The sequence below is a fragment of the Chaetodon auriga genome, chromosome 22 (genome assembly GCF_051107435.1).
Source record: "Chaetodon auriga isolate fChaAug3 chromosome 22, fChaAug3.hap1, whole genome shotgun sequence".
NCBI lineage: Eukaryota > Metazoa > Chordata > Actinopteri > Chaetodontiformes > Chaetodontidae > Chaetodon > Chaetodon auriga.
The window spans coordinates 12,261,674-12,279,262 of NC_135095.1; the positions used below are offsets into that span (position 1 = coordinate 12,261,674).

A 17,589-nucleotide genomic window follows, 5' to 3' on the forward strand; every position below is an offset into this window, starting at 1 on the left:
TGTGAACAACAAATGTTGATTTTAATTTCCCATGATAAGCATTGCTATTCATTTTCCAAATCTGCCTTCTGCTCACAGTGGAGGAGATGATTCAAGAGAAATCCTCCAGTCAGCACCACAGATGTGGACAGTTCCTGGACCCAAAAGTGGACCTGTGAGGCATAACTGATATAATAAAAGAAGGCTTTACGTGGTAGCGTGGAGGCTTACAGGCAGCCAGTTAGAACAGACAAACAAATTCAAAGACAGAAGACAGATCAAATGTGGTCGGGGTAAGCATGCACAAGCTTAGCGCTCTAGAAGGCAGCATAGACAATCTGACAAACAACAGCCGTGAGCATCCAGGGGAAAAATTATTCAGCAGCAACAGACAGGTGAAAAGGGAGGGTGATCAGTAGAAGTGCTAAATTTGACAGGGATGGCTAGTGGATAGGCATAGCATGCTCTGGACTGACCAGAGATATTAAGCCCCAAAACCCCCCAAAAAATAAACATACAGATGAGCAGGAGACACATTGTTCAAAGCACATGCTTGGTGTCTTTGTAAAATATAACTCTGATTACTGTCAGCCTTCGCTCCACAAGGAGCAGAGTTAGCTTTGTTCTGTGCAGAGGCTGATGCATTCTGGAGATGAAACACCACATTCAGCCGTCCTGCTCATAAGACAACTGTACAATGGACTACACCCTTTGTTGGTGAATCGCAGACATCTCAGCTGTTAATTACACTTGTCTGCAACTGTTCAGATTTTACTATTGCTGCTGTTACTACTATTGCTACTTCTTCACTGTAAGTTGTATCCTGAAGAAAGTTAATAAAATATGCATGAGAAAAAAGCTATTAAATCACTCCACTGGGATATCTGATACACAGACAAGACAAAAAGCATGTTCCTGCCATTCAGTGTTGTATGACAGAAAGATCAAATGTGCTTTCATCAACAATTTTGAATCAAATTAATGCAGAAAGGTCAAGCATACTTACTGAACATCCATCTTAAGAGCCATCAGCAGCAGGAATTTTATCAAGTAGTCAATAAATCAGCAATTTTAAAGACTTCCCTTGATTCAGAAATACATAGAAAATACTGTCGTGTGGAAAGAGAATCCAAATGTATGTAAAATTATAACGTCCTTATTTTTTAATAATATTTATACCATATCCTTTTCAGAAACTCACACAGCCTTGCAGGACATGAAATTGCAGCTGGAAATACGATATGCCTCGAGGAGAGAGGATATTATACGGAATGAAAGTTCATAAGAACCATCCTCTAAACTTGATATATTATACACACAATAACCTAATACGGTTTTCTATAATGCTCTTTTCTGCTGATTTTTTTGTTTTCTGCATTATGTGTGTTTGCACTGCTGTGCAAACATAAATCAATCAAAACCTTTTTAAGAATTCATTGTGGTTGTGTGTACTCACACTGTACTAATATTGAGAAATTCCATATACACAGAGGACTCCCATTCAAGCCTTCTACACAATATAAACCTTGAGCAAATTCATATTTTAATATAATATACTGTGTACTGAAATGACTGACAGTGCTGCATGTGCAAAAAGAAACATATAAACTTCATATATATTTCATACTGGGGAAGAAAGCTTTTAGATTTTAGAGCGAATTAGCAGAGATCAGTCAGTGGGAATATGACATGAGGTATGTATGAAAAAGTCTTATTTACAGATGACATGAAATGGTTGTTCCAACAATGAGACTAGAGAAAGTTAAAGTTTGAACAAGGTGATGACCAGGTTTGCAGGGCAGGAACGTGCACGATTGGTCGGCCTATAGTACACAGCATATGTACAGCATGTATTTGGATATATGTCTACAGGCATATATTTATACATATCACAGTAAAATACATGCAATACAATACATACATACAATACAATACATTATTTATTTATGTTTTCATTTCTGTGGTGCTCTGAGATAATAGGTATTAAAATTTTTGAGTGCTGTCATATTGTAATGAACAGATTGTCCCGGGGGAATCCCTCGCCTCTAAAACATGAACAGATTACATAACGAAGAGTTAGAACGTGCACTAATGTCCTGAGGGCTCTCTAAGAAAAGCCTCAGGCTGTATTGAACACAGAGCTTATAGCACAGAGACATGATTGAGTGGTAGTGTGTGGAAAAGAGCCTTGCTTGTTGTTTATGACAGAATTGTGAGAGTAAAAAGACTTTGGTATTGAGTAATTATGCAGCTTGGCGATCTAGTCAATCTACTGGTACCGCCACCTAAATGTCGATAGATGAGGATATAATTTGCATCAACTTCAAAGCAGCTCAAAGATCACGCGAGAAGATAATGGAGACATGATGTGGTCCATTGATTGGGTGGATATTCATTTTTTCATATCGCTTTATCCTCTCAACCTTTATGTATTATTATAGCATTCTGGCAGTATCTCTGATTGTACTTTGAGTTTTGAGTTGATGTCACATTAGGCATCTTTATCTAACTTCATTTCTCTCTGTGCCATTTCTGCAACCTAATATATAAAGTTTGCAGTGCTGTATTCTAATTTAGGTAACATGTTAAGTTTTGTTTAATCCAATTCAAGATTATGGGAAAAATCCAGAAGGCATGTAGGTGCAATGTTTTGCAGTTTCCCTTAACCACATTTCCATGGAAACAACTAAAGAAGTCTGTTCTTCTTAATCACCAGGGGATGTCATTTTGTTGAGTTTCCAAGGGGTGTCATTAGAGAGGTGAGAACACTGTATTTGCACAGCCCTCTTATCTTTTTGTGCTATTTCTCTCACAATACTTAACATTGACTCAGTGGTAGAACAGTAGGACCTCCAAATTACAGAAAAAAAACTTCCTAAGACCGTGGACATGAATTATTTAATGATAACAAGAAGCATATCTGAGGGAAAGCACCTGCTTGAAGGCATGCTTTTGCTAATAGAGCTCGTCTTATCTTAATCCTTATCATCTGCCGTTTCTTCTACAGCCACATACTGTATATTGAAACTTAAGCAAAATTAATTGTTTTGGTAAACCATTATTGATGGCGTTACAGAAGTCACCTCCCACAGTATTTATACTTTCTTTGCTAAGCATCAGACGAAGGACACATTTGCATTTAGATCTCTACTTTAACAGATCATAAAGGCATGTCCTGTGAAGACCTTATTGCCCTTGCATTTAATTCACACATAGGTCACTCAATCAAAGCAATCACTCAGTGTCCAAACACACATCAAGCCGAATGAAATAACCTTGGTGCTGGGTTATTGGAGAAAAGAAGCCCTGTAGATTAGTTGGACTGATGGGACATGTGCTGCAAGGAAAGGTGATAAGAACTTTAAAATCAAACTTGGACCTGGGAAGCCGGGCGCCTTCAAAAGAAAAACAGTGGCTCCTGCATGACACAGCGATTGTTTCTTTTTTATTTTTATGTGGAAGAGACACAAAGCTCACCCACAATGTTATCTCGTCAGTCCACCAGCGCATCAATCAGGGCCCAGGCTGCTCTGAATCGACCTCCTCTGCTCCAGAATCAATGCTCTCTCCCATTCTCGTTGGTGCAGGAGAGATTGTCAGAGATACAGCACAGGAGAGCCCCGCCAAATCCAGCACTATATGTTCTAAATGAGGGAGGCTATTAACTCACTGACACACACTATCTCTCTCTTTTCTTCTCTGCTCAACCTTTCCTTTATCAGTCTCCAGAGGATTGGATTGAAAATGTTACAGTGCAACTGTTTATTCTTCTATTGTGGTAGTTGTATCATGTACAAAAACATACTTATACTGCATTGAAATATCATCTTAATCACCACACAGCAACCAGAATCAGTATGGCACAAGACACTGTATGTGTGCCATGAAATAATTTATTATCCGGGTTATGGACATCCCTGTTGATTGAAATCAATTCAGAATATGTTCAGAAATAATAAGAGTTTATTCACTGAATAAAAGCCACAACCCCCTGAAATTTGCATGGAATTTCACAAACACTTACATTTTGTATCGCATGTATAAATTCAGTAACACCTTTCACATCTGTGACTGAGACTGAAGCAGAATTCAGAGAAATGTGCACCGGCGTTGCCAGAGCTACTTTCCACGCTCAACCTACAACTCCCAGAATTCCGTCGTGTCACCTCGCGCGCCTGTCTTCCTGTTTGGGTGCCGCAGCTGGAAAAATGGCAGCTGATACAGGGAGATACAGGAGTGCAGTTAGCAAAAACAAAGACCCTTCTGGTCTTCTTATCTCTGTCATAAGGTAAGGTTTCGCATATTCTTTACATTAAATTAGCCGCGCTGGTGAGACGTCAGGCAGCTCTGAGCTGTGCTCGCATTTGCGGACAGACACGGCTTGACAGCTAGCTTTTATGCTAAAGCTAAATGTTAGCAACATCCTTCCTGTATTGTTGATTATAAGAAAGAAATTAAAGGCCACACATTTGCTGTTTTTATTTATGATAGTATGTGTCGGTTATCGTTAACAGCAGCTTTATTCATCCCTGAAGCAGAAGAAAAGGTTAAATATTTGCCCAATATGTGGCTCTCACTACTCGAAGCTTGTCCATTATTCATGTCACAAACTGCAAAGATGTCCTAAAAAATTGGACGAACAATATTTTTCCCGATGTAAATGAAAGTACAGCAAGTTTTCCTTTGTTGTTGTTTTTAGTTCCGGGTTCCTCCACGAAGTTCAGCAAGCATGACTTTAAGAATAGTCTCTTATGTTTTGTGTAACGTCTTAAAGTAACACTTGAGTTTATTTTGTTGGACATGGAGGCTTATGTCTGGAATACTCTAAAATATATTAAAAACAGTTGTATCATATGAGAGGCAGCCACTGTGACAGCTGTAGTAGTTTTGACAGCTGCACTTACTCTTACGGAGAGAGGAAAATACCCATGAAAATGCTGGAAACAAAACTACACAGTTGTAGGGTTTCCACAATAGTTATTAAAGTGCATGATCCAAATAAAGGAGACATCCTATATTTGACAACAACATGCCTAGCTACTTATGCTGCAGATCCTTTTGTTACTGCTTGAAATGTACCTCTTCATGCTGCCATACTGCAGGCCTTTGTTTGCACAAAGTCTGGTATTGTTACCATCATACTCTTGTTTTTCATTGTTTACCTTATGCTGTCTTCAAGTGCTTTATGTCAGCTCATACATATCTCAAACTGAGCCTTTAATTGCCCTCTCCTGAGTGTCTCTACTCTCCACTTCATCACTGATGCTTCATTCAGACTCATGGATTTAGTTAATGTGTTGAATTCTATCTTTCATTTCCCTCCTCTGTGATGAAGGACTCTGTCCAGCAGTGATGATGTGCAGGACAGGGAGACAGAGAAGGGTCGCCTGGAGGAGGCCTTTGAAACATGTGACAGGGATTTAGATGAGCTGATTGTTCAGCATTATGCCGAACTAACCACTGCCATCAGGACCTACCAGAGCATCACCGAACGCATCACCAGCTCCCGCAACAAGATCAAACAGGTACAGAGGAGAGACTTATATACAGAAATGGACACTGGAAGAAATGAATGTGGAAAGTTGTGAAAACCGTTACTGGAATTCATGTTACATTGTTTCTGGTGGATTTCAGAGCAGTGACTCTAAGCTGTGTAATTAAAAACAAAACACATTTTTCATTCATTTTCATTTGTCTCTTCATACATTAAAAGGGTTTCTTATCTCACTTTTTAGCCTTTTTTTTTTATTCTCAGAGACTGAAAGACTGACTTAATTAACACAAATCCTGTTCACCCAAGAAGAAAACTGCCTACTTAACAGTCGTCAGCTGAAGTCAGAATCCCTCGCCCCCTGGACATAATTTTCTCTATCACACACAAAAATATTTAAAACAGGGAGGTCAACCGGTCTGCCCCCCCTCCAATACAGATTTGGCAAAAAAGACATCCAGTGTTCAGGTGCTTTTTTTTTAGCTGGATCAAACTGCGTGCTGACACATTTCTATCTTTAAATGATGACTTAAGAAATGAATTTTCTTTTCATGGTTGGCCTTTTTTACAGCAGACATTTTGACTTGTTATAGTAGCTCAGCTGTCACAATAATATTAATGTTGGCTCCGCTCTATTCAAATACTCGAGTAGGCCATGACAGTGTGACAGTGAGCCAGCGTGTAAAATACCAGAGCCTTGAAAAGGATATCAGTGATTCTACAAGCCTCATATTCTCAGTGAGAGACCTCCAAAGCTGAGGCACCCTGACTGCAATTTACTGGAATTCTGCTGTAATTAATTTTATCAGTGACACCTGTGCTTTTCACACTGTAACATATGTCATAATCGGCAATTGTTTCAATACACTTATTTGTTAATGCAGGAGAAAAATATGCCTCCCACACCTGTAAACGAGTGTTTTCAAGGGACGATTCAACATTTCACCTTCTTGAAATTGCTAAAATGTTTGCATGGTTTTAGCAGTCACACTAAGAAATTGAACGTTATTTAAACAATAAGTAAGGGTCAGCCATGCTAAGCCATCAAGGCAGAAAAGATGGAGAAGTTATGACGGTAGGTAACTTAGCTGTCCTGAAATCAGTGTCACAAGTTTACTGACAGGTCATCAGAGTGCGAGCAGTCAGAGGTAAGGACTGACTTTGTGTGTACTTTTTATAATTCAGCTTCCATTAGAACAGTATTTTTTCTTCAGGTTCCTTTTCAGTATTTGTAGGAACAGCTCAATCTAAAATGTTTTTTTTTTTTTTTATAGGCACGACTGGAGCTAAAATGCGCCCGGTGGACAGGTGTTGTTTCTCACTTGTTTTGATTTCCACTCACTCTCTCCTGCAGGTGAAGGAAAACCTCCTGTCTTGTAAGATGCTGCTGCACTGCAAAAGGGATGAGCTGCGGAAGCTGTGGATCGAGGGCATCGAGCACAAGCACGTCCTCCAGCTGCTGGATGAAATCGAAAGCATCAAGCAGGTGCCTCAGCGGCTGGAGGCCTATATGGCAAGCAAGCACTACCTTCATGCTACGGATATGCTGGTGAGTAGACTAATGGCCAGAGATGTGGTTGACTGCCAGCATCTTTGTATGTCTGGGTATGTGTGAGCTGTGCAGCATCTCAGATGGAGATGGAGCACATCGAGATGGAAGAGAGAAAAAAGAAATAGATTGATGGATTTGGTCTTCAGAAGCTGTTTTGCCCTGTTTGGTCGGATGATAAGCGAGGTGAAGAAAGTGAGAAATAGAAAACGGATTTGTTTTTGTAGTTTTGGGAAAATGTGTTGATTAATATGTAAATGCATATGAGGCAGTCCTTGATAATACACATACATAACCACCAGTGTCTGTGAAGTGTTGCTGCTAAGATCGAAAGATCTCTTTTAAAGACTCCTTTTAAAGCCTTAAACAGTCATTTTGATATAACTCTTTTACTTCAAGCGAGCATCATCTCAGCGCAGTGAGGGCGCTGCAGGTGTGTATGTATGCATGTACTTTTGTGCTTTTGATGTGTGTTTTGCAGTATGCTCAGCAGGGGAGCTGGAGGATGGCATTGAGGACTAAACGACCAGGCTCTGTAATCTCTCTGTTCTTTTCCTTCCCTTCCCTTTTCTCTCCTCTCTCCCGTCCTCTGTCACTCCCACACATCTTCCTTCAGACTTTGGTAATAATTAGTTTGCTAGAATGGGGTTATCTGAGGAGGAGGGAAAAAAGAGAGATGACGGGACTCCCAGAGGACCATGAAAAATCCTCTTTGTGGGCGTGGGGAGAAGTGGAAGTTCATTCAACCTGTGCTCAGTCAGTGCAGCATGTTTGAAAGGTTGTGAAAAGTTCAAAGTCAGTTGGACGCTTTGCCTCTGTCTTGCAAACTTCAAATGCACTTGAGTTGATCAGGACGGTGCAGTTTTCATTGGTATGTAAAAAGCCCACTTTAAAGCACATTTTATTTGCCTCTGCAGATCAAAATGCTGTTGGAAGCATTCGTTCTACCTTTCGCTTTGGTGACATGTTTATGCAGTTCATGAATAAATAATATATGAAAAGTCCACTTTAAATAACCCACACTTAAGCCAAAGTAGAGGATGTTAGTTGTGATTATAAAGTAGCAGAATGACAACCTTGAATGATACAACCAACCCTCTGGATTTATTTATACGTTTCTCCACTTTTGACATGATGGACTAAATCAATGTTGTGAGCTAAAGAAATAGCTTGCAGTGAAGTGCATTACAGTGCATACATGCTGGTTACCCAGAGGTGAAACAGCCTGTTCAGTGCACATGCTGTTGAGCAAGTTGATTCTGCGCTTTGTGAGAAAAGTCGGTGTATTGTTTACTCGTTAAAGACAACAACATGTAAATTAAAAATTGCTTGTTTGTAGAGACACTTGTTAAAAGTATATGAAGTCTGTGAGTGTGAAAAAATCTCTCAACACTCTCTAGATTTCTCGAAAAATATCATTACAGTACAATTAGATGTGTATAGAAAATTGTGTACGAATCACATCTGCTGATGTTCTGTATACTGCCAAGACATAGGTCGTGGTGAAATAGGCTTTTTTTTTTGCGGAGGGAGTTTTCAAACTGAGTGGAATAACTGGGAAGAACCTCAGTGGCAGTCATGATAAGAGATAAGATAAGGAAAGGTGCTTCAGTGCTTCCTTTCTTAGCTCCTTTAACACCAGCAACATTTAAAGCGACACCATTCAACATCCTCCGTCCCATAATTACGTATCCTAATTTTAGTGCAGCCCAATTCTCTTAGCTCTGGGGTTGTCTTTTCCTAAGTCCTAATGAATTGTCCTTCACATCTGTCCTTGACCTCAGGATGTTTTCCATCGAGGTCAATGCAAAGTGTTTCGGGAAAGGCGTAGGATGACATTTTGTGGACTGTTCTGACTGACTGACTGCAGCTATTCTCACTCTGTGTCCCTCTGCTGTAACTTCATACTGCCTGTGTCACTTCTCTTAGAGTCCCTGATGTGTTTATTCCCATCATGCTGTCACTCATTACAGCGCTCATCTGGCAGATTAACGTCTCCTTGTTTTTCCCATGCACCTTCTGTTGCTTCCTCTCTCTGTTCTCCTCTATTTCATCACCTCTTTCTTTCTTTCTTGAACAAAACTTGTAAATGTTTCGTGCCCACAGACTGTATCTTTGTCTATTATTTTGCTGTGGTGTGGTGAGAGAAGACTGGCCAGGAATAAACTTTCTAGTCTCTCTCTTTCTCTCATGCGCTGTTTCTTGCTCTCCATAACATTGCGTGCGTGTGCTTGTGTGCGCGTGTGTGCGTGTTGGTTTATGTGAGTCCTATCTCTAAGGGTTTACAATTAGCATTCAGACTATGCTCTGTCTGCTATTGAATGGCAGCCTTAGACCCCATGGGGTTGGTTAAAAACGAGACTGACTTTGGTTCCAGAAAAAGTCCTCTTCTCTCTTCTCCCCTTCTCTGCTCATCTATATCTTCTCTCATTCCCTTGTTCCTGTAGTATCACAAAACCCAGGTGCACACACATACAACTACTGACGCCCCCCTTGGAGCTCAGAGCTATGTGATAAACTGTCATACGCTCTTCTTTTATTTTCTCTTCTTTTATTTTCTCTTCTCTTCTCTTCTCTTCTCTTCTCTTCTCTTCTCTTCTCTTCTCTTCTCTTCTCTTCTCTGTCCTTCTCACCATCTCTTTTTTTCTCCCAACAAATCCACTAGAGGTTTCATATCGCTCATTATGCTGACAGGCCTGGCCCCCTAATGATGTTAACCAGCCTTCCTCTGTCATCCCAGCCTAATGGTAATGAGATTCCCCCCCTCCACACACAGACACATAAGCGTTAAATGATTTACAGTCATACAATCATACACATATAATCACACATAGACACATCTAAGAGGTGTGTATGAACACACACACATGCACACACACACGGGACATGCAGACCTTGCAGACATGCCAAGTTATTCGATTAAGCCAAAAGGGACTTATCATGCAGCGCATTAGCTCATCTTGTCGTTAATGTGGCTCTCATTTGCATCAACACACACTTGACCCGTGCCCCCTGCCCAGCGTCCTCCCCCCCTTGCTCCCAGCTCCCTTCTGGCCTGCCCTGGCCATGCAAATATTCTTCTGAGCACTATCATCTTGCTATTAGTGCCCTTGAAATACTCACATAGATACACATAAATAAACACATGCAGACCGGCATGTTGCATTTAATGGCATGATTTATTAATTGAAAACATGCCACAACTGCTCCTGCTCATAAAAACTGAGGAAAGACAGAAGGAGACAGGGAGAACTTGGAGAAATAATGAGCGTGACTCAAGAGGGCATGAGCAGGTCAGTTTTTGGATGGAAATCTATCGTTCATATGTTGTACATAATAGTATGTATATTTGTAGATCAATTTAAAATGCATTTGCAGTATATTCAGTTGATTACTGATGATTGCTATCAGTGTTGCTGTGGTTGTTAATCTTGCTGGAAATGTGGTCGTGAATGGAAGGATCTTGAATATGGCCTAATCTAATAGGGGAGTGATGGGGATAAATAAGACTTTAATGGAGCAACTTTTGTTCTTGACCATTGGGATTCTTGACATACACTGGAAGGATATCCATTAGACGCCTTATATGATTTGGGATGTTTCACCAACAGACAAATACTGAGTCCAGGCCGGTGGGATGATAATTTAATATCCTGTTTTTGTATAGCCTCCATGCACTTAATGCGGGTAAGAATTCAATATGACCATACAGAGGTCCTCTACAGTGTTTTTTCCCCCTATACATAATTGTCCTTTATTTGTAGGGTTGAGTTTTGTAGGAGTGTCAAAGAATGATGGATGTGCCACCCTCCCACTTCTACCCTCTGATGTTGGTTGTGTTATGATTGTTTTTCACAGGCCATGAAAGTTTTATATAAGCTGGCCACAGAATGAGTTGCATTTAGCTTTTCACCATTTGCTGCGGTTCAATTCCAGGCCAGATGTCTATTTCCTGCATTGTCCCCCTCTCTTTCCTGTACATGTGATTTCTGTGGCTTACGACTGTCTGCTATTGATTGATCATGGAAACAACAGGTAGTCTGGCTGCCAAAGTGGTGAGATCAGACACTTTGAAACCTGAAAATCACAGCTATGGATAGCCGGTGATTGGCTGATATGTTGTCATGTGCAGGTGTCAGCCGTTGAGTCCTTGGAAGGCTCCCTGCTGCAGGTGGAGGGGCTTGGGGATCTGCGCCTGGAGCTCCACAGCAAGAAGCTCAACATCCACCTTGTACTCATTGATGAGCTGCACCGACACCTCTACATCAAGTCCACAAGTCGGCTGGGACACAAGAACAAGGACAAAAATGCTGCTCGCCCTCCAGGGTAAGGGCCAATTTCTTATATTTCTTATATTGTTACCACTTCATTTGTGCTCATAAGAATAGAAATATCAAAATAGTACTTCAGTGTCATTGGGGGATGCCTGGCCATTTACTGATTCAGATTAATTCCATACCTGATATGTTATGATCCACTAAAGCTATGTACGGTACGAGATGAGTAATTCCCCATTTTTGTTATCTTTGTCGCTGTCTTGACTGTGAGCCTGGTGGAGATCTGCACTGCACTGAGTACTCTCTTGTAGTTGCTTCTGTTCTTGTGCAAGCGCTTAACAGTATTTCGCACAATAGCACGACTGGTGGTCAAAGATTTAACTGCAGGGTCCAGTAAGTAGGCACTAGGGATTTCATTCCATCTCCTTTGTTAACATCCCTTTTAGCTTCAGCAAAGCTTTAGTGATTCTTTTATGGATCCATGCAACATTTGATAAATATGATTTCATTTTCTTACCTTCTACTAATATGTGCAAGGCTGAAAGAGATAGAGTGAAGTTGAAAAAAAAAAGAGTCATAGACTGTTATAAAACAATCTTTCAACCAGTTTGTTTGGTCTGAGGTGCATTTATTGTTCGCTTATTATGTAGTCAACAGAAATGTAGCCTTCAAAGTGCCTCCTTCTTTGAAAAGTTTCTACTGTACTGATGTTCCTTCATTATAAGTTATTCAGTTGCTGGGACAACATGACAGTTATTCACTGAATGGAAACCAAGCCAATTACTGACAAAAACAATTAGACCTTGTCGCTGTACTTTTTCATGTTTGTACTTTGCGCTGTGAAGCTCCGAAGAAGAAGCAGACGAAAAACACCCTGCATCATTTATTGGAAAAAGGCAAACCTCCCTAATTCGCTCATAGAGAATCAGGAAATATGCATTCAGTCATGATACTGTACACATTGTATTGTTTTGTTTCCAGGGAACCAACCATTTTTTAAACCTGGGAGATGTCAGTTGCCAATTACAAGCAGTAAATAAATAAAATGACAGAATTCAACATCCACAGTTGCTGTGTGACACCGGTGCTGCTTCAAATTACGAAGTAGGTTTTGCAGCACCAGGAAAATAACTTCAGCTATGCCTCCGTGACCCGAGGGCCGGTTTCTTAGTTTCATGATGCGGCCGTATAACTTATTAGGGATAATGCGGCACAATCGAACACACCGTTGGTGCTGTTGTGTTGTGGTGGATGGCATTCAGCAATTTTACACGTGTGTGTGTTGTGTATTTGTGTGTGGGGTGCAGTAATTATGGTGGCGGTGGGTTGGTGAGGTACAGTGATTTATTACTGAGGGTCAGCCAGTGACAGGTCCTGGCCTTCTTGTATTGGGTCGCCTCTAACAACAAGCCAGCCTCCATACACCCCACTCACTTAGCAGGCACACTGTGTTTATACCGCCCATCTTAAAGGACCTGGATTGCTTCCACCTCCGACTTGAGGCTTGATAAATGGCTCATTGGAAAGCAGCACCAATCCCACCCAGAGATGCAAGGCTTTTTTTGTTAAACCAGTAGATTGTTTTTGTTAGAGAAAGGTAGTTTAGTGGGTGCATTTCTGTTAGCGCTCACTAAACATTTATATGTGTATAAGAAGCTATTACTGCAGATTTTTGGAGTTAATTTGAGCCTATTCCTCTTGTGCAATTGCAATATCATGTTTTAAAGTATAATCTTCAATAACATGGCTTATTTTATCTTGATCCTCTCTGTCTCTGGATTTCTCTTCACAGCTCCACGGCCAAAGACACATCTCCGATGCCCGTGTTGGATGTCAGCAGCCTGTCCACCCCGCGCAAGCTCTTGGATTCGTCACAGTTCAGCACACCTGGATCCAGCAGCGGTATGGTCCTTAGATCATATTAGATAGAGGAGTAAGAGGGTGGTGGTGAGAAGATGATAATGAAGTAAGCAACAAGAAGTGGGAATCTTTAGAGGGTGTTTCATGAAAAGCCATAACTTGTATGTTTTGCTTTCCATTAAGCTTGCATACATTAAGAGTACCATGGAGATAAACACATCACCGAAGCAGCGTTGTTGGTCTCTCTGGATAACAAAGTGTCTGGATTTCAGTTTGCAATTTTATTTTCACTGTGCTGATATTCTTAGTGATAATGAAGTCATTAGCATCACTCTGGCTTACATTCATTTGCATATCATTATGGGTGTGTATTGCCACACACACACACACACACACACACACACACACACACACGCACGCACACACACACACACGCACGCACACACAGTGTTAGTGAATCCACACAGAATCTGCTGATCCAAATTCTTGTACGACACTATGTACACACATCTTTGCACACAGCCACATTTCTTTCCTGGTGGTATATGTCATAACATCTTCAACGATGAACATAATATACGTTTCCCTCGCTAACGTTATAATCATCTCGCCCCCCCCCATCTGCACCATCAGTCACCCAGCGTCTCTGTCATCACAGCAGGGGAACAGCACTCATTACGCTCAAACTGGTAACCAGGGCTGTAACAGGGCCTGATAATGCACACTATAACTGTATTCAGGAATGGATGAAGTCTCTCTTGGTTGTAGGGGCGTAGAGTCAGCGCTGCATTCCTTCCACACAGAGCGCAGAGGAAAGCAAACAAGAAGATAATGAAAAAAGTTAATCCTGCAATAACTTGGTGTTCTCTTGGTGTTTCTGAGTTTTTATATTAAGCCTGGCACCTCTTTTTCACCACCCACTGTTGGCATTCTAAGTTAGCAACTCACCATCTCTGTTGAGCTCTGTGGATACGAGGCAGCCGCACACCATATTGTACGTATTCAGTATCGACACACATATTTGCCTCTTGCTGTTGCTACCTTACTAGCTTGGCAGTGACACATTAACAACATTAGCATATACCTGGCTTCTGAAAAACAAGATTTCCCTGAAAGCCAACATTTTTAAGCCAACCAGTTGTTTGATTAAATTGTTGCTGTCATTATCTTTTTTGCCTTAACTTACACAAAGCTTTGCCTTTACTTCACTGAGGACTTACGTCAGTTACAACTTCTTTTTATTCACACAGCTCAGCTCATCACCGTCAATGTGAATGCCTTGACCTCAAACACACAAACATACACACGAATGTGCAAATTACACTAACACATAATAAATTGCTACTCAATTTAGCCACCCTGTAGGCCTAAAAGTAACAGCTAAACCACACATTTCCCCCACATTATGCAAAGAGAACACTTGCAATTAGCCAACACCAGGCGGTAAGTGCCTATACACCGTCATGCTAACAACTGTGGTCACGACACAGCAGCCATCTTCCATCAATGGCCTAGCTTGCCATTTTGTCTAATAGCATTAAAGCACCTCATTTGTAGCTAGTAATTGTCATAATTATTACACAAACTACAGTTGGAATGGGGGAAAAGAGGAAATACACCCAAAGTCCATTAACTTGCCATAAACATTAACTCTCTTAACGCGCTTTGATGGGGAATTGGGAGGCCCCATCTAATGGAAATTAGAGCATCATTCCATGCTGCCACTCTCAATTTAGCTGCTAATGTGGCTATGTCAGATGGAGAGAGCGTAAAGGGGAGGAGGATCACAGGAAAGGTGCAGGTGTGTGCATTTAGAAGAGAAAGATGTGGTATATTAATAAAGTTAAACTTACAATTAGATTTATATTAGTGTGTTATTAAAAAGGTGATAGTTGGATCGTAGTTGTTCAGTTTGTACCAATGTGGCTGCTATATTTGGGAGCTCAGTGTTATAAATGTGCAAGTACAAGCAAAACAGTGTTTGGACTTTTTATTTATTTTTTTCGTCATGTCTTTTTAAAATTACCCATTACTGAAATAACCGTATCTTTATGCTTGAAAATATTTTGCAAGCACTTGCAGCATGTGCTGACCTGTGTATGTTTATACTTTCTTTAGTGCGTGAGCTGCAGCAGGATGTGCGGGAGTTGAACCAAGCGGACCTCCCTGAGGTGGATCCAGAGGAGAACAGTGCTGAGTTCATGGGCATCCTCATCAAGGTACGTACATCAACATTACTGAATGCTGCATTCACTGTTAAGTGTGAATTTTAACACCTCAGTTATGCTACATCCACCTTCATGTTCTGTGCTGCTGCTTCAGTGTCTCTGTGTTCTTGCTTCAATGAACCGCTTGTACTGACCTTTTCTTCAGGCTCTGGCCAAGTTGAAGAAAATCCCTGAGACCATCAAAGCCATAATGGAGAGACTGGAACCTGAGCTGAAACAGATTGTCAAGCGGTCAACCACTCAGATAGCAGACCATGCTTACCAGAGAGGGGAAAACCTGGCCCAGGAGAGCCAGCCAAGGTACAGTAAGGAGCATCAGGGAGGCACACTGAAGGAAGAAGGCACTATGTTGAAATGTCATGGCTTCCTTGAGAGTCGACAACAATTCCCTGAGGAGAGAGGATTGCTACAGATCAGTGAAAAAATGGAGAACACTGGAGGTTAATAATAAATAGTAAATGAAGAGGGAAAGGGAGATGCAGGAAGCAGGTAAGCAGTTCTGTGAAAAGCCATATTTTGCTAGAAAATAATAAGTAGCATTAGCAGTAGCAGTGTACACAGCAGTATGTAGTTACTGTTGTTACCACAAAAGACAGGCTTTAATAAAGCTGTTGCTTGTAATCCCGTCAATCTCGCATCTATGCAAGAGCTTTATTAAAGCGGCCTGCCGGCTGATTCTTCTGTGATTATAGTATTCCCATCTGAATCAATTCCCCAGTGTCATTACGTGGAAGGTGGCCACTCTCCCTAGTGATTGGTAAAGGTTAGGAATGTTTCCACCCTCCCTCCAGATTCTTATGACTGCAGTACAGCTGTTTTTTTAATACTAATATACCTAGGATTAGTCACCAGTCATTTTTGGTGTTAACATGTGCTCGGTGTTTTCGGTATATTTAGAGCTGACAGTAAAGGCAGTCGACACCATGTTTTGAATGCAGCCCCAGGGTGTTCATAGTCAGACAGTCAACCAGGTATGAAACACAGTAAAGGTGAGGACTGGCGGCACACCTGCCTCAGACCATGAAAACAGATACTCTGCTGCTTTAAACCTAGACAAGTCATGGTTAAACACACTCCTACACACGCACACACAAACAACTCCACACCTGCCGTAGAGGCCTGCTGCATTTTCAAGGCAGTCACATCAGCTCCTGCAGACGTACACACACACACACACAAAGCGAGCAGACTGGGGAAACACAGGTCTCAGTCCACTGATCCTGAACCATTTAAGAGGAACGTCTTGTTTTCTGTCAGGGATGTTCTCTCTGGCCTCGTCTGCCTTCCCTCTCCCGTTGCCTGCCGAGTCTCATCTGACCTCGATGTAATAGGCCACCGTGTAGCTCATTCCCAGCTCCGCTCCTTACAGATTGTTTTAAGTTTGCCCGTGCGCATAAGCGCTTAACACTCTATTTGTGTGCGTTTGGGCAAACACTTAGAGGTTCGTGTGTGTGTTTGTATTTGGGTGCGTACACACCTAGTTCTGCCTATGTTCTCTTCAATTTAAAGTCAAGGCTTGTTGCTATGGAAACTCCGACCAATGTACCACTTGTGGGGAACAATGGTCTTGCATATTGCACACTATATTTTATAGCACTGCAGACTAGCAGGCAACACTTAAGCACTTTACAGGGTATATGGCTGTGTGTGGCTTGCTGTTGGAGGTTTATATTCTCATCCGCATCCTCTAAGATCAGCCACGTTGGAGGTGCATTACCGTTTCCGACTCCTTTCACTAGATTTTTGCTTTCACCGAGATACTCCACGCAGGTTCCCACTCCATGCACCAAAGTTATTAGCATGCGCCGCTGATCTGTGAGTAGCTTGGTTTCATTTACATCAAATCAGGCTTGTTGAACTCACATTCCCTTTTTTCATTTTGCATCACAAAAACAGAGCCTCAGTTCTTTCTGCTTTGTTTTTGCCATATAAGAGATTCTGAATCTAATCTGAATCCCTTAGAAAGAGAGCTGATTTAATGAAGAAATGCTTGAATGACCAAAGAACATTAAAATAAATGGCTATGTCTTTTAAATCCAATTTGAAAACAAGAAAAGCACGTTGATCAGGAGATTGATTGCCTGTCTCTTTTGAACCATTTTTTTTCCTGCGTCCTCAGTCAAGTCAACTTCTGAGGGACACGTTTGTGTGAGGATGACCTGGCACATTTGGCAATTCAAAAGGGTTCTTTAAACACTCAAAAAC

At 41.3% G+C, this 17,589-nt stretch overlaps 1 protein-coding gene across 1 annotated transcript in view; it reads left to right on the forward strand.

The window, feature by feature from the left end:
* The first annotated feature begins 4,154 nt into the window (after positions 1-4,154).
* exoc4 (exocyst complex component 4) overlaps positions 4,155-17,589 on the forward strand; it is a 112,045-nt gene continuing 98,610 nt past the window's right edge. The window contains exons 1-7 of the mRNA XM_076722315.1: positions 4,155-4,267; positions 5,315-5,504; positions 6,825-7,019; positions 11,152-11,345; positions 13,089-13,198; positions 15,275-15,375; positions 15,530-15,684. Coding sequence (XP_076578430.1) covers positions 4,188-4,267; positions 5,315-5,504; positions 6,825-7,019; positions 11,152-11,345; positions 13,089-13,198; positions 15,275-15,375; positions 15,530-15,684 — 1,025 coding nt within the window. The 5' untranslated portion in view covers positions 4,155-4,187. The remainder of the gene's footprint in view (positions 4,268-5,314; positions 5,505-6,824; positions 7,020-11,151; positions 11,346-13,088; positions 13,199-15,274; positions 15,376-15,529; positions 15,685-17,589) is intronic.